This window comes from Stegastes partitus, unplaced genomic scaffold (genome assembly GCF_000690725.1).
Source record: "Stegastes partitus isolate 25-593 unplaced genomic scaffold, Stegastes_partitus-1.0.2 Scaffold751, whole genome shotgun sequence".
Taxonomy (NCBI): domain Eukaryota; kingdom Metazoa; phylum Chordata; class Actinopteri; family Pomacentridae; genus Stegastes; species Stegastes partitus.
The window spans coordinates 237,777-259,232 of NW_007578482.1; the positions used below are offsets into that span (position 1 = coordinate 237,777).

General features: G+C 40.4%; 1 protein-coding gene across 1 annotated transcript in view; it reads left to right on the top strand.

The window, feature by feature from the left end:
- The window catches only part of megf10 (multiple EGF-like-domains 10), a 71,485-nt gene that overhangs the window by 30,848 nt on the left and 19,181 nt on the right, over positions 1–21,456 (top strand). Inside the window, exons 6-10 of the mRNA XM_008291603.1 lie at positions 13,702–13,948; positions 14,765–14,885; positions 15,357–15,493; positions 19,033–19,245; positions 20,978–21,152. Of these exons, the coding sequence (XP_008289825.1) occupies positions 13,702–13,948; positions 14,765–14,885; positions 15,357–15,493; positions 19,033–19,245; positions 20,978–21,152 (893 nt within the window). The remainder of the gene's footprint in view (positions 1–13,701; positions 13,949–14,764; positions 14,886–15,356; positions 15,494–19,032; positions 19,246–20,977; positions 21,153–21,456) is intronic.

Below are 21,456 nucleotides of genomic sequence, written 5' to 3' on the forward strand. Positions count from 1 at the left end.
TACCGCCATTGGATCCAACTCACCACCTGGTGGTGATCAGTTGACAGCTCTGCTTCTCTCTTCACCTGAGTATTGAGACATATGGCTGCAGGTCTGATGACATGGCTACAAAGTCGATCATGGACCTTTGGCCTAAGGTGCTCTGGTACCAGGTACACTTATGAGCAACCTTATGTTGGAACATGGTGTTTGTTATGGCCAAGCTATGACGAGCACAGAAGTCCAATAACAAAACTCCACTCGGGTTCAGATCAGGCAGGCCGTTCCTCCTAATCACTTCCCTCCAGGTTTCTCTGTCATTGCCCACGTGAGCATTGAAGTCCCCCAGGAGGACTATGGAGTCCCCAGGCAGTACCCCTTCCAGGACACCGCCCAGAGACTCCAAGTAGTGTTCATTGCATACGCACAAACAACAGTCAGAGTTTTCCACTCTGCAACATGCAGTCACAGAGAGGTGACCCTGTTGCTCTCCGGGAAGAACCCCAACAGAACGGCGCTCAGCCGGGGGCTTGTGAGGGCTGTGTCCGACTGAAACCCACGGGACCCCAAGGTTCGGACACAAGACGCTCTCCGGCTCCCTCCCTCCCCAGCCCTGGCTCCATGGGGGAGGCTTTGGTTTCCCTATTCCGGACAAGATGGCAGCTTTCCTCTTTTTGTTGGTCATCAGGGTCTTTGAATCGCTCTTTGTCTGGTCCCTCCCCCAGGACCAGTTTGTCTTGGGAGACCCTACCGGACAACATAGCTACCAGGATCACAGGGACACGCAATAGGGTGGCGATTCATCAGGGGGGAGTAAAAGACATGTAAGCTAACATTAGTATTGCTGTATGTATATTTTTAACCAAGCAGATTTTGTGAAAGAACCAAAATGTATGATTGTTTTTTTTGTGACAGACATGTTGTAATCATTCCATGATCAAAAATTAAGAGTTGTAAGACCCATTGGGAACTCAAGACTGCCATGATAAGCATAGTCCTTACAAGTGTAGGTAAACTTTTGTTCACAACTGTACATGTTTGACTTGAAATGTTTGTTAAAGTCAAAAACTGTCTAAGCATTTTTGTGAGAAATCAACAAACATAGATATATGGGGTGACTACTGCATTCAGCCACTCTTCATTCACGCTCCCCTTCAGTAACATGTATTTCATTTCCTCAAAAGTCACAAAAGAATCTAATGTGTTGACTGCATTAAACAGGTCAGTTGGCTCCAACAATATGTCTGAGGATCAATTTGAGGACCAAGAACAGGAAATAGGGGAAGGCTGTGATAATGGGAAGCAGGAATAATAGGAGGGGAAAATCGTGTGGTAGGAAATGACCTGGGGCACTGGAGCTTGTGATTTAGTACACATGATAACAGACAGCCTCTCAGAAAGATTCAAGTTCAACTGTGAGAGTATAGAAACAACAACCTAATGTGCAATATGTCACAGTCTATAGGTAATAACCTCTTTTTTTATGTTTAATAGACTTCCCTTAATTTTGTTACACTTTTGTGACTTGTTATGAGGCTTTACATGACAGTGTTTTTGCGATAATATTAAACCTAAGTCCACTAAAACTGCGCAAGTTGAACAAATCTTCTCTAAAATGCCACACAGTTTGCAGCTTATGGTCCGATGCTGTGCGCTTAAAAGCAACAAAAATGAGGTATAATATATCAACAATAAATGTTATTTCAGTTATTAAAATCCAAAAAGAGAGGTCAAATGTGTTTTTCTTTCGCCTAAAATCTAACTTTGTTGGTAAAACATATCAACAACTTAATTTTCTAGTTTGTGACAGCAGTGTTCTGAGGTAACTGCTTTGCACCAGCTAAATTTCGTCAAAACCCTGTGTAGCTACAGTGCCTATAAAATGTTTTCATCTCCTTTTGTTTTTGTATTATATGGCTTTTTCACATTAAGCCATGGTCAAGTGAATTTGACTTTTTTTTTTTTTTTTTTTTTAAACCAGAATTTCCAAAAACATGTTTTTCATGTCATAGTGAAGACTGATCTCTACAAAGTATTGTCAGTGAATTCAAAATGTAAATGTAAAATAAGGGATTGCATAAGTATTCACCCCCTTTATGTCAGTATTTAGTAAATGCACCTTTTCCTACAATTACAGCATCAAACCTGTGTGGATAGGTCAGCCTGGACATCTGGACACAGTAATTTTACAATGTTGTTCTTTGCAAAACTGCCCAAGCTCTATCTGGTTGCATGCCCCTTTCAAGTCCAGCCACAAAGTCTCAATTGGATTGAGGTCTGGGCTCTGACTTAGCCATTCCAAAACATTCACCTTGTTCCCTTTGAACCATTTTTGTGTTGCTTTGGTTGTATGCTACAGGTCATTGTCTTGCTAGAAAACAAACCTTGTCTAAAGGCGCAGTTTTCTTGCAGATTGCAGCACTTTGCTGTATTCATTCTGTCTTTAAAATCCTAACATGGCCTGCTGCTAAGAAGCATCCCCACATCATGATGCTGCCACCACCATGCTTCACGATGGGAATGGTATGTTTGTGGTGATGTGCAGTGTTTGGTGTCCAAACATAGCATCTAGTCTGATGGCCAAAAAGCTCAATTTTGGTTTCATCAGACTAAAGAACCTTCTTCCGGTTGACTTCAGAATCTTCCACTTGCCCTCTGGTGAATTTTGATCAAGATTTTATATGAGCTTGTTTTAACAGTGGCTTCTTGTTTGTCATGCTCCCATAAAGTTTTAACTAGTGAAGATTAGGCAACAGTTGCTGTGTGCACAGTCTCTCCCATCTCAGCTGCTGAGATGGGAGAGACAAGGAGTCATAGGTGCCTTGGGGGCCTTCCTCACTAGACCCTTTCTTGTAACTCCTTCAGGGAAGTCATAGGTGTTTTGGTGGCCTCCCTCATTAGTCTCTTTCCTACTAAGTCACTCCTTTTTTAAAGACAACTTGTCCTGTGCCACATTCTCTCCATTTCTTAGAGAATGATTTAACTGTGCGCCAAAGGATATTCAGTAACTTGGAAATTTTCTTGACTTTCCTCGGAGTACTGATTCAGTAAATGGATCTTCCCGGTCGTTGTACTGCAATCACTTGTGACACATTCGCTGACATTGGTGTGACCTGAGGCACCAATTGGTTGCACCTGTGTTTAACTATGTGAGTCACTTTAAAGGGGGTGAAAACTTATGAGGTCATTTATGTAAAATATCATATTTGTTATTCATCGACAACACTTGTAGAGACACTGTGGAGCCTTCTTCACCAGGGTGTTGATGTGACAGGACCACGTCAGGTCCTGCGTGATGTTAACACCCAGGTACTTGAAGCTCTCCACTCTCTCCACCTCTGTCCCGCTGATCCTGAGTGGGTGGTATGCCCTCTGCTGCTTCTTGCTGTAATCCACAATCAGCTCTTTAGTCTTGCTGACGTTCAGGAGAAGGCTGTTGCCTCTAGGTGGGTGATCTCTATCAAATAGTCCTCCTTGTAGTTGTTGGAGATCAGACCCACCACTGCTGTGTCATCAGCAAACTTAATGAATCAATCTTTCAGAACATTTCACCACCACAGAAGAAAGGGCAATGGGTCATTACCAAACAATCAAGATAACATGTTTGTCATTTATAAAATTTTACAATTGTTTATAAATGTAGAAAAAATAGTTTCATCTCATTGGCTGAATATTTCTTAGAGCATTTTATATATTTCCTGTTTCTACTGTCTTATGTCGCACACAGCTGCTTTAACTTCTCATGAAGTGCCACATACTAAACCCAAGTTAGTCTGCACTTATCAGAATTACATGCTTGTGGATATTGCACAAAGCTACCTTGCTACACTGTTTTCACAAGGTGTCTGATGAAGTTTTTCAGCTGAAGCAGTTTTGATTCTAAAGTATTTTTTTATTCTGCACAAACTAAAAACTTTTCCAGGAGAGTTTGTCAGATCTTATTGCTTCACAGGCTGGACATTTGTGCTTGAAAAGCACTTAAGTGTCGATAGCAGGAGGAGGCTGAGGAAACTGTATGAGCCTCATCATCAATCATAATATAACTATGAGTCATTTGAATTATGTTCCATTCAACAAGCATATTATCTGGCAAGAATATGTCATTTGCTCTGATTCTGCATCAAAAGCAGAGCTGATTTATAAATGGTCTCAAAAGGTAGTTCTTCTCCTCATCACCCTCAGGTCCATCTTTATGTGCAGAGCTGTTGTTATCAAAAGCCTCCACTATCAAAGAAAATGCTGTTCTGCTCTAAACCTCTAACCAGCTGCAGCTCCATCTTTTTACTGTGACAATTAGCCAAACAGACACACATCTGTGTTACTGTACTGTCCTTAGGTATTGAAATGGTGACAAATGCTGCCATGATCAGATTACATCATTGCCTTTTAATTTTCCTGTCAGCCCCCCTGAAGTTTAGAAGAGCCAGGACACACAGCTGGAATATAGGACTGACAAATGTGTGTATCTTATTTATGTCACTCAATCATATCATATGTCAATGTTTATTTGTATAGTATTTATTGTTTGTCCCACCTTTTTTTTTTTTTTTTTTTACAGTTAATGGCATTTTAAAAAAAAAAGTACATCTGTGTATTATCATGACAACATACTACATTATGAATTTCATAAAAAGTAAATATATTTATATATATGCATGGTGGCTCGGTAGTCAGCACCGTTGCCTGACAGCTAGATGATCCCCAGTTTGTGCCCCAGTTAGGACGCCTGGGATCTTTCTGTGTGGAGTTTGCATGTTCTCCCTGTGCAACGTGGGTTCTCTCCAGCTTCCTCCCACAGTCCAAAGACATGTTGAGGTTAATTGGTGATTCAAAATTGTGCGTAGGTGTGAATGTGAGTGTGCTTGTTTGTCTCTAAGTGTAGCCCTGAGATAGAAACTGGTGTCCTGTCCAGGGTGAACCTGCCTTTAGCCTGAGTCAGCTGGGATATGACCCTAGTGAGGTTAAAGCGGTGTATAGATGATGGATGGATATATACACTGTTGCCCATAAAGTTGGAATGAAAGTTTTTTTCCTTCTTCTCATGAAATGATTGTGACCATTCAATTTATTCTTGATAAAGTGTATATCTTCTCAAAACTTTATTGATATCACAATATACATACAACGCATCCATCCATCCATCCATCCATCCATCCATTCATCCATCCATCCATCCATCCATCCATCCATCCATCCATCCATCCATCCATTCATCCATTCATCCATCCATCCATTCATCCATCCATCCATTATCTATACACCGCTTAATCCTCACTAAGGCCCAAAGGCCCAAACGCATTGAAATATCACCGTTTTTGCTACGTGTAAACGGGGCCTCAAACAACAGCTATGAAGCAAGGATGTCTTATTTTGTAAAATACTTTTCCTCGACTCCTCTCTCCTTGTACCTCTGGTAGGAGGGACTTAAGACACAAGGAGAGAAGTCACACAAAGCAAAGGAGGATGTACAAATGGAGAAATTGGAAGAGAGGATTTGTTCTATATGCATCATGTGACCTTTCATCCAGCTTGACTGAGTCCCTCATAATCTTAGTTCACAGTCAGCTCTTTGTGTCTGCCTATGTGTAAATGTTTTGAACTCTGGTGCACACCGTAGACTCCATCTTGGCAAGACTGGTCTCTGTGCTTTAGCAAACTCACATTTTACAAGGCTGACAGTTGAATATGCTTTTGCCAACCATTCAGACATTACAGTCAGACACTAAAAATGAGCTTTCATGATTCACCATAAACTACAGTGTGATTTCAGATACATGTTTATTCAAACCAGTCAGTACCGTGTTCATCAGGTACTGAAATGTTGCAGGCATGTTTCTTAAACCAAAGGCATGAAAGTATAGGAAAACAACCCTCAGGGCATGATAAATGATGGCTGTTAGTAGTACCTGTCCGTATCCTTTTAAAAAGCCTAGCTTATTGGCAAATTCTGCACTTAACCCCGAACAAATCAGTCTTCAATAAAAAAAACATTTGTTAACAGTCAGGTTTGGCATTAACTTTCCTGAAATCAATACAAATCTGTCAGAATCATCAGCTTTGTCTGTCAGGAGGCATGCACAGGCCCAGTCAGAGCACACTGGTTCAGCTATCCTATGTTCTAACTAGTACTCTCCATCTAGTTATGCTTTCTTAAAGGGATCCTATAGGTAAACAAGTTGGGAATACTCCACATCTATGTCATGCTCTGTCAGGTTGGTATGTGATAGTGTAGGGTTATGAACAAATGTTTACATACATTTTAAATCTCTAACAAACTATAATGGAAAGTTTGAAACCCCATGCATCTTTGCTACAACAACACATCATACGTTTTGGTTCTTCCACTGATTTATTGTCGGTCCTCTGGAAATATGACAAAATCTGCTGTGTCAAAAATGTTCCTTGGCCACCTCAACGAGGCATTTTCGGCAGCTGTTCACAAGATTCTGGCAAGTGTCTGGTTTTATCTTAGACCACTCCTCTTGACAAAATTGGTACAATTAAACTAAATTTGATGGCTTTCTGACACAGCAGGTGATATGTTGTGTTTTCTTTCTGATCCTGGCATTGACACAACTGTACCATGAACTTTATACTTACAAACCGTTGTTTGAACAGAGGATTTTGGGATCTGGAGCTGCTTTGAAATGACATCAGGTGACTTTCCTGACTTGGCAGTGATTTGCTTTTCTCAGATCTTTGTTGAGCTCCTCAGACTTTTCACATGTAGTGTATGTTGCAGAGTCTAATTAGCATATTAATGAATGATACCAGATGTGCAAACTTAAGTTTTTCAGATACTCTGAATGTTTTGATTTCCCTCTAAGAATATAGATATAATATTTAGAACATTAATATCTAATGTGAAGCCTGTTGAAATAAATTTGGTATTCCTAACTGAATTTGGAGCTGTCACTTTTAAAGCTCATCTGGGTCTGGCTTATATCGAATAAAATAAAATAGAATAGAGTCATTGTAACAAGTACAACGAAATTAAAAAGTGCCAAAGTAACAGTGCAACATTCATGTCAAAATAAAACTAAAGACTATAAAAACTGTAAAAGAGTAATTAAAAAAAATAAATATATATCTAAATAGCTAGTAATTGCAGACATGCAAACACACACATACATCCATCTCTTAATTGCACGATCCCTTAATGCACTATGCAGCATGTACTACGTTTTAAATTTATTGAGTGTGGTTGTTGCTGTGGGGTAGAAGCTGTTTCTGAATCTACTTGTCCTTGTTCTGAGTGATCTGTACCTTTTGCCAGACGGCAACAGTTCAAACAGGTAGTGACCAGGGTGTGAAGTGTCCTTTATAATGTCCTGGGCTCTTCTGACACAGCAGTGACTGTGCAGTTCTTCCAGAGTGAGGAGAAGGCAGCCAACAATCTTCTGGGCCGTGTTGATGACCCTCTGGAGCACTTTCCTCTGAACCAGCTTGAAACCGTACAGTTTCAGGTGGGGGGTGCTTCTGACTGTTCTGAGGTCAAGGTTTAGATTTAAAGGTGACCATGCTATTGCCATCAGGGCCCCTGAACTTTGGAAAAATCTGCATTTAGTAAGGCTTCGCGGAATCAGTGAGTTCTTTTGAGTCACTTCTTAAAACCGATTACATGGTTATACAGTGCCTAAAAAAGTCGTTACCCCGCTTAAAAGTTTTCTCCTTTTATTGCTTTTCAACATTAACTCATCATCAATTTAATGTGGCTTTTTTGATTCACCCCCTCTACAGTGACTGACCTAATTCCACACAGGTGCAGACAATTGGTGCTCAGAGTCACACAAGAGGATAATTGTAGTACAGCTGAAATGAAGACTCTAGAGCTGGGCTCAGTGTAATTTGAGTGAGTTTTTGACTACAGTCTGCAACAGTCTTGTATGTTTTAACAAAAACAGGTAGCCTAAAAAGTCTACTGCAAATCAGTATGGGCTTGATTGATACTGCTTTGACAGACTGATTTGTCCACTGTAATGTCAGAGCAGCTGTATCTTATGATCTCTGTCAGATGAGCAGACAGCTTACGGTATATTGTTACTGTTATTCACAACATGGCATAATGTCACAAGAATGTACAGATTTCTTTTTAATTTAACACCTGTGCAGTGAAGTGTAATGCATGAAAGACAAAATAGTACAATACAAAAAAAAGGGTGACATATATTATATTTGAGTTGTCTCCCCACTCTTCCCACTCGTAAGGAAGGCCAGTCAAGGACCAGTGAGTCAGTGTTCAAAAAGGTTTATTTCACCACAGCTTGAGCAGAGACTTAAAACAACAAATAAAACCACTCTTCCACCCTAAAACTATCCTCAACCAAAAAAACTAACAAAAAAAAAACAAAAGGCAAATAAAAGACAGGCCTCTGACCTAAACTTGTCAACAGAAAACAGTGGAAAACAAAAGGATGTGCTCTCTAAACCAGTACTAGTTGTACTCAGATGTACAGGAGATTTTTACAGATTACCCTGGTTAGCAATCAAAAAAAAATAATCTCTCTCTCAAAGAAACACAAGCTAACAGGTTGCTCACATCTAATCACACAAATGCTCAGAACAGGTTAGCTTGTTCTTAGAAAGTGGCAAGGAGGAGAAGGGAAGAAGGATGTGCTTCCCCGGTTTAAAAAGGCTGCTCCTTCTGCTGGCCCAACCGTGGAGCAGCAGTTCCTCAACATCCACCAATCAGAGAGCTCAACTGCACTTCTCATTCTAGCGCAAAAGATCTGTGACACTTTTTGTGAACAACCCACTCTAACACTACCAATGTCTCCTGAAGGTATTGTCTGAAAATGTATACAACAAATGTGTGTCTCTTTTTAAATATCACTCCCGATCCCTATGACCAAAGTGATTCTGAGAGAAAATAACCTGGTTCTTACCTGCAGGTATGGGTCAAGCTCAAAACCCACTACATACTAAGATGCTATTCATGACATTTAGTCACTTCCTGTCGGTGAATACCCATGCCTTTTAAATGTCACACCTCAAGTTTATAACGCAGATATTTAGTGACAAATTTGTTGTCTCAAAGTCCATGTTAAAATCACCCTGATGGCATCACTATGACGTCATTATCAGATTTGACAAAGCTATTGAGCAACAGAAACATTATGCAACTAAATAGCTCTAATAATGATCTTATTATACACAGCTGGCAGAGGTTCCCTATAAAGATTTTAAAAGTCATGTATAATTTTGTTGTCACTACGGAGGGCATTTTGCAGTGTGTGTTGGGTATTATAGCAAAAGTGGCAAACAGCATATTTCTTATTATTGCTCTTTGTTTTAAAAGCAGTGTCCCTGTGTCCAGACACTACCAAATGATCAGATTGCTCTATTGTAATTTGACAATTAAAAACTTTGTGGGGAGGGCACATATTCCTGCTCAGTTTGTAAACTAGAGGAATGCTGCAGATGTTTTTTCTCAGTGGGAATCCTCCATATCAGTGTGAAAGGCGTTTTCTGTTCCCATGAGTATGCCATTCCTGTTAGACTGAATAATCACTAAATAGATGGGAAAAAAACACTGCGGCCCCAATCCCATCACAGTGTTGAGAGTCAGAGCTGAGCCAACTCTCGACAACTGGAAGCTCAAATTACTGGCTCACAGCTTTTTCTCTACTCTACAAACTCTTTCCCTTCGGAATATCTGTTGGTGTGAGATGTTAAGACGGCTTTTACATTTTTTTATGATTTTCATGAATTCAAATCATACACATACATTTGTATTTCTAATTTTCTTGACTGCAGTTGAGGATGAGACCTCTGAAAAAATTGTGAGGTTTTAGCAAATCTTTCTTCATGAGCATACTGTACAGCAGAAAAACAAAACAAAACCATGAGATCCTGCATGAGACAGTGATGTACCCAGCCTTGTGACCAAACCCTGGCACAGTGCAGTCTTTTTTTTCATGGCTGTCTTGAATAGGCCAAAGAAAGAGAACAATCTGTTCTCTGGGAAGTGGATGAGGAGCCCCAAGCTGCTGGAGTTTGGCCTTTCTTCAATCTAGGTCAGGTTTCACAAAGGTGCCAGGATGGCAGACTTGAATGCCATCCTGGTTTTTTACATGTGCATCTTAGTATGTCTAATCTCCTCCTCTTTGTTGCTTACCCATCCCCCCCCCTTAGTCTTCACCACTCTTTCTTATACAGGGCCAGACTGCCTGAGGAAAGGAAGCATGTACTTTTTTTTATCAGGTCAGAGGGAAGCGCACGAATGCAGGATGAATAAAAGGAGCCTATTAATTACTTGAACTACTGAACGGTGCAAGTTAGTGATGGCTGTGTTAGTCTGCATGTTGGGCACATAAACACCTGGTTGTTTATGTAGCAGAAGAGAGGAGCCTGAGCTCAAAAGAAATGAATCGCCTGCTAAACAGAATACTATTTTCATGGCACGGGTTGTATTATTAACAATTGTCTGTGATAACAATGAACATGACTTTTAGCCAAATTACACATCTGAACAGTGGAAAATGCTTGTGAGTAGATGCCTGTGAGTTTTATTTTCTTCACCCCACTATTTCCTCTGGAGCTGGATATTAATTCTTAACCGCTGGAAACTAAATCGGATTGATTAAGCTCAAAGGACCACTTACTGGCGTCAGGTCTTTCAAAAACATCCCATGGTCTTAATCAGTGAATAGAGCTGTCACAGTCAGGTGATATCGATGTGATGTGTAACGGAAACAGTTTGGTTGTGTGACCACAAGTCATAAATGGGTAGGAGATCATTATTGCTATCTCTGCTGAGGGCCTGCTGCTGATGTGGATGGCTTCTCTGATCTTAATTCTGAAGTTCATGGTCTCCCAGGCAATGATCCCAACTGATCTTAACTTGGACTGGTGCTTCTTGACAACAGATAATAAACAATAATAGACTTTATATCTTTAGCACGCTTCAAAACAGGAGTTCAGCGGGCGACCCATAAACAGGGGCTATACCCAACGCAGCGGCCATGGGTTTGAATCCAGCCCACGGCCATTTACTGCAGGTCCTTCCCCCAATCTCCACTTACCCGTCCAATAAAGCCTAAAGGCCATTATATATATATATATATATATGTGTGTATATATATATATATATTTATAACCTCAACATGTCTTTGGACTTGTCGGAGGAAGCCGGAGAACCCGTGGACTGTTACTTTGGTGACCCTCGGGAACGATTTTAGGAGTTGAGGGAGTCTGTCGATGATGTTAGCTGTAGTAGCTCCAGGAAAACAACATGTAACTGCATTGGCAAAGCGGATGTTTCAAATGATGGAGTCTCCAATGATCAGGGACATCAAGGGGGAAGAAAGGGGCGGGAGACCAGACGCACTCATACAGTTGCTCCACAAATGCTCTGTGCTTCAGTTCGAGTGCATCTCCTTACACTTCGCTTATATTTGCCTGTGAAGCTTCTGCTCTCAGATTTGTGCCTTTTGCTTTTGAATCATTTTTTGTGAAAAAGTTCCTGACCAATAGAATGCCAGCTATGATGTGAACCAATGAAATCATCACTGTCTCATTTCAGGTGCATGGAAGTACAGCCATGATACCAGGGAGCAGTCTGATCAGGAAAAACACAGCTAAATATCACTTCCATTCCCTGTCACAGATAAGAAAAGGGTGTGCACGACTGTGTAATTGAGCAAAGCCTGGGGCTGAGGCCCTAAATCTCAAAGGAGGCTCAAAAACCTTAAACGTTATCCAGCTATGAAATAAAATTGAAAAAGATTATGCCTTTTTGTCTTACTTTTTTGTTTTGTACAGTGTACAGAGGTGTAATTCATTTTTTACTTCAGTGCCCCTTGTAAGCACATCTAACAGTAGTTTTCTGTCTTGGCTAAAGACTTGACAAAGGTTTTCTGACTTTGTTTTTTTTTTTTTTTAATTAATTTTATGATATAAATCATTGAATTACTTTGGTGAATCTGTTGTCATAGCAAGAACTATGACAATATGCTTCAGTATTAATAAACTGGAATTATCAGGTTAATCACCTGGAATTAGCTGGCTACATTAAACATCGTAGATTACACAGTCCTTCTCTGAAACTTGCAAGTGAAAAATCTCACTTTCCCCTGAACCTAATATAGACTTCCTTGATGTAGAGTCCTATAATGAAAGGTCTTGCAGGGCACTGTAAACTTTCCCACCTCCCTGCTATTTTGTCTCCAGTTTCAGGCCCTGAGAGGGGCAGTGGCAATCTGTGTTTTCTACTAGATGAAAGACCTCTAGAATAAACATGTGGTCCAACCCATTCTCAGATTTACCAGTTTACTTTGGCTACACATGGTGAAGTTCCCATTGCAAGTGAAGATGCAAAGGCCAGTTACATGGCAGAGCTCACTAGTTGTGGACTGATTAAGGCTGACATCAAACAGCCAAAGGTTAATGAGGTGAGTTCACTTTATAGCTTTCCTGACCACATAGTAATTGAGCCTCTGGTTGTTTATTGATTCAAATGACTTCCATGCTGGTGATGAAAAACAGTCTTTAGCCTCAAGAGTTAGTTCAAATCAGTAACTTATATTGATGAGGTGATGGGATTCAGATCACTGTCGTTTTTAATGTGGTGCAGGCTGAACTGTGTTTTATAGCACAAACAATGAAGCAGGGAACTTTGACAGTGCAAAGCCTTATGAGTGATCCCCTCCTCAAAATCTTGAGCCACTGGGAGCCAATGTGAAGAGCTAAGAATCCAAGGTAATTAGAAGCTACATTTAAATGAGCTACAAGAAAGTTTGTAAGTAAAGGGGAAAGAAAAGCATAAATTACTCTATCAAGATCAGAAACTGATGTTTCAGTTGGGTTGTTGGCCTACCCTGGATACTTGAGTGTTAGCAGATTGAGAATAAAATAATTTGGGATTGATTTTTGATACAGGAAGTAGCAACTACGCCATACAGGTCTTACCATCAGAAAGACAAGTCTTCAGACATACTATTTTAGCCTTGTCACCAGGTTTAAGGATGACATACCATTGTGTATCTCAACAAGATGGGGAAGTCAGAAACCTTTGACAGTCGGACAAACAAATTGTTGGTTATTGTTTTTCAACAGTTAACAATAAATTAAAATATCAGCTTGGAAAAACATTTATAGCCTCAACAAAATATAGCCCATGTATCACCAGCATTTAAACACTAGTGACGGATGAGTCTTTCAGAACCAGGGGTAAATAGTTGTCCCCATTGTCTTGGTCCCACTTAAGGATCAGCGTGGCATTTGAATCAAGGGCATTCCGATATATTTAGAATATATTGGTGACCAGTCTATCCCAGCTGACTTAGGGTGAAGGCAGGGGACACCCTGGACAGGTCACCAGTCCATCACAGGGCTACACATAGAGACAGACAACCAAGCACACTCACATTCACACCTACGGACAATTTAGAATCACCAATTAACCTCAACATGTTTTTGGACTGTGGGTGAACCCATGACCTTCAGTCTGTGAGGCAACAATGCTAACCACTGTATCACCATGCAAGTTAGAGACTATGTCGAAATCTGTTTGAAATTTTAAATCCACGATTCATATCACAGTAAACCAATTCATAGCAGGTCCGTTAGGTTTTTCCTGCATTCTGTTTAGAAGTTAGTGTAAGTGTAAGCCCTCCTGAAGTTTGGCAACCAATTAAAAATGAAGATAGACAACCTGTGACCTGTTCTGTAATACATCAAAGATAAACAAATCTTGATTATTTTCCTTCCTTCTCCCCTCAGCTTGTGACAGTAACCACTGGGGTCCACACTGCTCTAACAGATGTCAGTGCCAGAATGGAGCACTGTGTAACCCCATCACTGGAGCCTGTATCTGCACTCCTGGATATCGAGGCTGGCGCTGTGAGGCTCAGTGTGAATTGGACACCTATGGTAGCGGATGTCAACAGAAATGCCAATGCCAGAATGGAGCTGCCTGTCACCATGTAACTGGGAAATGCAAGTGTTCCCCAGGATACACAGGAGCTTTGTAAGTCAGAGGAGATAATGTGTTAGAATCTGTTTACTGTTTCTAATCCAAACAGTGACGCAAAAACAAAAGCTTAGTATCTGCAGAGAAACATATTTAATGTTTGGGTAGCAATCAGTTTTGTACTCTGTATTGCTCAATAGAAATGCCAGTTTCTCAATTGCCTGTGTTTGAAAATGGTGGATGAACACATCTGTTTCAGTGGAAGTAGACTGGAACTCTCATTGGAGTCTCAGTGACTCATGTGACCAGACAATAAGACCTTAAATGATAGTTGGTACATGTATATTGATTTCCTCTGGAGGATTGCTTATATTTAAAAAAAATATAATCTCATATTATTTGATTTACTTGGGACCTCATCTATGTTTATTTAAAAGAAAACTGTTTCACTTCATGTCGTTTTTTTTCATTGTAATTACTGCTAAAGTTGATTCATAAATCATATAAACCACAAATACCAACCATTTGTTCTTAACCTCTTAAGACCTGACGTGAACATTTTCTTTATATCTTTTATTCCTCTTTGCTGTTTGATCAGCTCAAATAGCAAAGAGGAATAAAAAAAATGCACATCAAACAAGAGCTCAGGTCTTAAGAGATTAAATACGATCACTTTTTTTCATATAACCTTAAATTAAACATATTAGCTTTTGAACAGTTTGTCAGACAAAACACAATTTAATGGCAAAAACATTGAAATGTGTGATCAAAACTTTGCTGTCATTCAAAAAGTGAATTTGAATAGACTACTTGATCTTTAAAAGTGAACCAAAAAAAATGCCTCTTTCTTTTTCTCTCTCTTTTTCTTCATAGCTGTGAAGACCTGTGTCCTCCAGGCAAACATGGGCAGCAGTGTGAAGAGAGATGTCCCTGTCAGAATGGAGGAATGTGCCACCCTGTGACAGGAGAGTGTTCCTGTCCTGCAGGATGGATGGTACACACCTTAACTCTTTAAATGTTTTAAAAGAATTGCATTCTGGTACTCACATGCTAAATGGCCATCTTGGTGCATTACATACAGCAAAAGGGCAACATTTCCTAAAATATGGAGTTGTTGATAAATACTGTGAGAAAAATCAGAGGTGCTGCAGACTGGACAGTATTTAGCAGCAGACTGAACATGAAAGAAACGTCATTAAGAGGCAGACAATTTAATCCTCACAGCTATGACATCATTGTTAGACATGCTAGTAATCTCTGATAACATGTCTGCAAGACTTGAGCCAGAGACAAAGTCCTGATATGATACAAACAACTCCTTTAAGATATTGAAATATGTATGTTAAAAGGCTCAACACCACTTTGGAAAATGTAAAATGAAAAATCTAAAAAGATTTGAGGTGTAAAAGCTGCACACATGATCAACAGCTTTGAGAATGTGTGTTATTTCCTGCTTTTGCTGCAGGGTACAGTGTGCGGCCAGCCATGTCCAAAAGGGAGATTTGGAAAAAACTGTTCCCAGGAATGCCACTGTCACAATAATGGCTTTTGTGTGTCATCCAGCGGAGAGTGTCTCTGCAGCCCTGGGTACACAGGGGAACGGTAAGAGAAACTTTTACACTATAAGATACATTATACAGTAGTTAGTATTGATAAAGCCTCCTTTTGTGACGCTAAACCCCCAAGAATATGGATTTCCTGGAGGTCATAGCATATGTTATAGAATTCCTTGTTCTTTGTGTGAATAAAGATAGATTTTAATGAGTCCGACTGGATGTTTGGGCTCATTGTCCTGCTGCAAAACGTTTATGGGATGATCAGATGCCTTTCTGTTCGTCGTGTTGTGTGACAGATAAGAATTCAAACATGTAGTGCATGGAACTTGCCGAATGTTTACAGTTTTATACTCATAAGTTCAGTATTATTGTATATAACATTATCACATAAATTACTGATGATTTGTTTTGCAGTGGTAATGTGTTACATTTGTCTGTGAAGTTTTTAGACTTTGACAGTCTCGTTTCATAAATGCATGTTCTTCTCGTGTACTTGAAGTTAAAAACTCTGAAACTCTAAAGTGGTATAAAATACTGACATTTATTTGAGGTTTGACGTACTTGTGCTCAGTAGTTTTATATTTGTTGCCTTTAACAAACATAAAACAGCTAATGTTTTCATTACTGGCTGTTGGCTTGTTTGTCTGCAATTCAGCTGGATCATACAAAAACATGGGTAAAAGTCATTACATTTGCCATGGGGTAGGTCTGCAATCTCTGAGGACCATTTTAGTTCAAATTGTGTTCGTCACTTACAACCCTAAGTTCCCAACAGTCAAACAATGAGCAGGGGTTGCATGTTTTCATGTAGCAGTTTTGTAGGTTATTGGTTTCTTGGGCTTTCCACGTGGTAGCAGCATGTGGCATATGCACAGTAGGAAAAAATAGAGGCAGCCAAACATCACAGCTGGAGCTGATTTACACCATCACTTAACTGCTGATGCAAAATAGGAATTAGTGGGTGACTGAGAGCCACAAACAGGTTAGGATAGTATTAGTGACATATTAAGAAATAAACATGTTGTTTTTCTATTATTATGATTTTTTAAAAATAATTTTGTGGCATTTGTTGACAATAACAATAACATAGTGTGGGCCCAGCCTTATTCTGTACATCTAAACGAAGATACTGACAATTATGTTAACATCTGATTTGATCTGTTACTGAGGGACAGTGAAGCGATGAAACATCTCCCAAAAACACAGTGAGCACAACCTTGTTGGCTGCACTGAGCCTGATTGTGACATGTAGACAAAATCAAATCCTCTGCAACTCTTTCACATCCTCCAGAGAGAAGAGAGAAGACACAACCAGGAAGCCCAGTCTGTGTATTCATAGACTACTCTCAGTAGAATGCCGCACCGGGCTTTGGGCCCATATAATTACCAATATCGGAGAGCATGCACCATATACTTAAGCAGACCAGTGACGAGACAAGAATAACCCTTCCAAGTGCACTTTTATGAGTAAATAAGGGTTGAGAGAAACCAAACATTACAGTATGGCGCTGCTTGGAACTGGGCCGGTTATGCCACACCCTAACCCACTAGAATAAATTAATAGGACAGTGGGCTCAGAGGTGGGGGCATTATTTGCCCTTTGGAAAGACAGACCACAAGCAACTGGGAAATCAATTGAACAGCTTTCTTGCATTATAAAATGTAGTAGTGCTGCCAGCTGGAATAGAGTCGTAGTGGAGATGCATCTTAATTGAGATATTGAGGACTTGTTTGTTTTGCTATACTTCTGACGTGTTATCTGAAGCTCTGTGTTCCAGCAGTGACTGTGATGCAGAATATACTTTGGAACAGTGTATTGACCTTCATGCAACACATGTAGTTCAAAGTGCTTTAACATTAAATCAGCTGTAATGCAACTGGTAGTGGTGATGCCTTTGAAGAGCAGGTCAGAGATTCGCTGTCAGATCATGCCGTCAGTATGGGTCCCCAGGTTTAAACTCCTAATGCTGTACAAGCCTACGGTGTACTACCAGCTGCAAGGGACCAGCAGCACAAGGATAGACCCACGTAGTGATGAGGCTGAGCAATACTCGAGTGGCACAATGCCCAGTGGGGCAAAGAGAGGGAAGATGATCAGGACTTGAGGGGGTTCCCAGAGGGCAGGATAGCAGACATACAGAACAGTTATAAGTACGTGGGTATCCCACATTCCAGCTGGAGCCGTGATGAGAATTTAAAGAGATCAGCAACAGCTGAATACCTTCAGGCCATAAGACAGGTGCTGAAAAAACAGCTTAAAGGTGGAAATAAGATCCAACCCACAAACATGAATGGCCTACCAGTCTACTGATACCTAGATAGGATAGTAAGCTGGCAACAGTAGGAGATGGATGCCACTGATGTAACAACATGAAAAGTCCTCATAATGCACACCACCAGAGTCCAGTGCTCCAAGGCTCTGAACAACAAAAAGGGAGGGGTGGGGGGGATAGTGAGTGCCAGAGCCACTCTCCAGGATCAGACAAAAACATAAAACCATAAATACACCATGAAGATGGCCTCCTGGGATGAAAGCAGGAGAGAAAGGGTGATGATGAGACAGATTAAATATCATTGAAGACTAAGCCCCTCCATGGGATGCTGGCAGGCAGACGAGGTGTTTGACATGAATAAATCCTACCAATGGCTGGAAAGGGCCAGTCTGAAGGACAGCACAGAGGCTCGCATTGTGTGCAAAACAAGAACATACCCTAAGAACTGCAACAATAGAGGCAGGGTCTACCACAGCAGAGAGATACAAGGCGCAGGCTGTGCAAAGATGCCCCTGAGACAGTCCAGCTCATAGTAACAGTGTGTAAGACTCAACACGTACACTCAGATGCAAGTCACCGATCATACTCATCTATGTCATAAAGTAGAAAGGAAAAGGTGACCATCAGTCACTTGAAGAATGTTGATTTAGACCTCATATAAATATTTTATTATTTTTTATTTTTGAACATAGCAGGTGACTTAACAGTCACACCGAGTACATACAAGGGTACTTCAAAAAGTTCTCAGCCTCACCAGAAAACGTCACAAAAAAAGATTTTCTTACATAATTTTCCACCATAGTCTCCTTTAACTTCAATGCCCCTTGTCCACCGATGTCTAAGCTCTGCTGTTGCACCGTGGAAGAAGGTCACATCTTGAGCCTCCAGATCTTCCTCAACCACATGGATGACTTCATCATCACTGTGAAATATGTGACCATGCAAGTGGGATATCAGTTTGGGAAACAGATTTAAATCAGATAATGCACGTCAGGTGAGTTAGGTCCATGAGGCAACAGTTCAAAATGCCATTTGGCTGTTTCTGCCACTTTCACGTGTGCTGTGTGGACGCCAGGCACATTGTCCTGAAACAACAGCACACCAGTTCAAAGCTGTGCTCTCCTTTTTTTCTATGATTACTTCAAACATTTGAGTTTTTATGGACAGTGAGAACTTTTTGAAGTACATTTGTACACACACACACGCACACACACAAGATAATAATTCCTTTTTCTGTTGAAAGGAAAACAACTGATCATCTTTACCTCTCCCATCACTCACTATGGATCACTGTGTCTCTGTCTCTTAACAGGTGTCAGGAAGAGTGTCCACTTGGTACTTATGGCGCCAGCTGTGCAAAGACATGTCGCTGTAAAAACAACAGCAAATGCTACCACATCAATGGAATTTGTCAATGTGAGCCAGGATACACTGGGACAACCTGTGATGTCCGACTGTGTCGTGAAGGACACTACGGTTTACAGTGCGATAGGAAGTGTCCCTGCTACATCAAGAACACCCGCAGGTATGCAGTAAATCAATAAATGGTGCTGTTAGCAGTGACAAACCATGTTCTGCAGTGATAGGGTCAAATTTTAATACATTCTGAAACAGACAAACTTTGTCCCTCGGTTCCTAAGATTCCAAGATATTACTCTCAGGGCTCAAGTTTATTCACTGACAGCTATGAGCGGGAAGAAGTATTCTTGTGTTGTCTGTGTCTGTTTGTCAGTGCGACCGCTGTCCCTGCAGACAGCTGGCTGTATTCAGTTATCAGTTGTCAGGCTGTCACAGCTGGTGGAATGCATGTGTTGCTGCGAAGAACAGCTGTCCTGCTTCTCCTCAATTGGACTGCTATGTCAGGTGGGCCAGCTGTGGGTCAAATGCAGTTACTTACAAAGACAGTTAGATTCCACCTGCGTTACTGCAGATATTCTCCACCGTGCTGGCGTGACATGTCAAACATCACTGAGACTCCTTCAAGTTCAGTCTTATTTAGTTTGATCTCATGCCTAGACAAATGCATGGGAGACTCTAATTTTTCTTCATTGTTTTAAAGGATCGTGATTTATAGAGCCACAGTTTTAATTCTGTTACCTAGAAGGGTACCTTGTAGGGTTATCTACTCTCAGATGTACGTCGAATTGTAGAACAGCCTTTGCCTGTATGCAGCCTCGCTATTTCTGAATGAGACACAGAGTCTGTCTAGATAGATAGATAGATAGATAGATAGATAGATAGATAGATAGATAGATAGATAGATAGATAGATAGATTCAGATATTTACAGATATTCTACTATCTCCCTAAACATATATTAGGGGGGTTTGCACTCAAATTTTCAAAAATGTGGTGGCCCCTCTTTAACCACTTAGGGATACTGCAGCTATAAACTATACCTTAGTATAAAAAAATATAATAGTAATTGTTGTTATGTAACCTGTCTCCTTCCTAAGTGGTATGATGGTTGGACATTCCCATGGTGTTTATTCCTGCGTATAATTGTTTGAACAGATGAACGGGGAACCTTCAGGCATCTGGAAATTGTACCCAAGGATGAACCAGATTTGTGGAGATCCACAGTTCTCTTCCTGATATCTTGGCTGATTTCTTTAGATTATCCCATGTTTTTACAGAAGGAAGCAGTGTGTTTGAGGTGTGCCTCCAATCAGCTCAAATGTTGTCAATGAACCTATCAAAAGCTTCCAAAGCCATGACATCATCATCTGGGCTTTCCTAAATATTTTAAAGGCATAGTGATCTTAGTGTATGTACAGTCGTCCTCAAATGTATTCATACCCTCCCATTAAAGAAGGAGGAAAAAAACAGCTGTTACTGAAATAAGTTGAAATTGACAAAAGTAATAATAAACAAGCATTTAATGAAAATCATGACTTGCTTTATATATATATAAAGAAGCAAACAAGCATGATGGGACCCGTGAACTAATATTTTGTTGAACAACCCTTTGAGACAATCACAGTCATCACTTGTTTTCTGTAACTCTCAGTCAGTGAATTTTAATTTGGACAGTGATATATGTATATATATATAATTTTTTTTTTGTTTTATTTTATTTTATTTTATTTTATTGTTGTAGTATTTTTTGTCTCAAGCATCCCAAATCCCTTGCCCCCAGCCCCTAACCAATAAAGATGCACTCGCTAGTAAGAATGCTGATGTTAGAAGGTAATCAACATGCAGTACGTGCCATATCTTACAATTTGTAACTGCAATATGTTTGTCTCTCGTCACCAGTTGCCACCCAATGTCAGGAGAGTGTACATGTCAGCCGGGTTGGTCAGGTCTCTACTGCAATGAAACGTGCGCCCCAGGTTTTTATGGCGAGTCCTGCCAGCAGGTGTGCCTGTGCCAGAATGGAGCTGACTGCCACAGCGTGACCGGAGAGTGTGTCTGTGCTCCAGGCTTTATGGTAAGTCTATGTTTGTGTCAATAAATGCTTTGCGGTCATATAGCATGATACCTAATGAGGCTTGTTATGTGGTTAGCTGTGGGCTAATCCCCTAACTTGACTGCCAGAAACACAGGCAGCAAACATACATCAATACTTCAAAAACCAAACAAAAGAAATCTAGTGAAAATGTCAGTTTCGCAGCATAAGACTTCCTGTACTCACTCAGAACAAGGTCAGTAAATATATGGTTTTGCAATAACGTGTAGTGGCAGTAGTCTAAAACTACTGCAACGTCAGAAAACAATGTTTTACATTCCTCAAC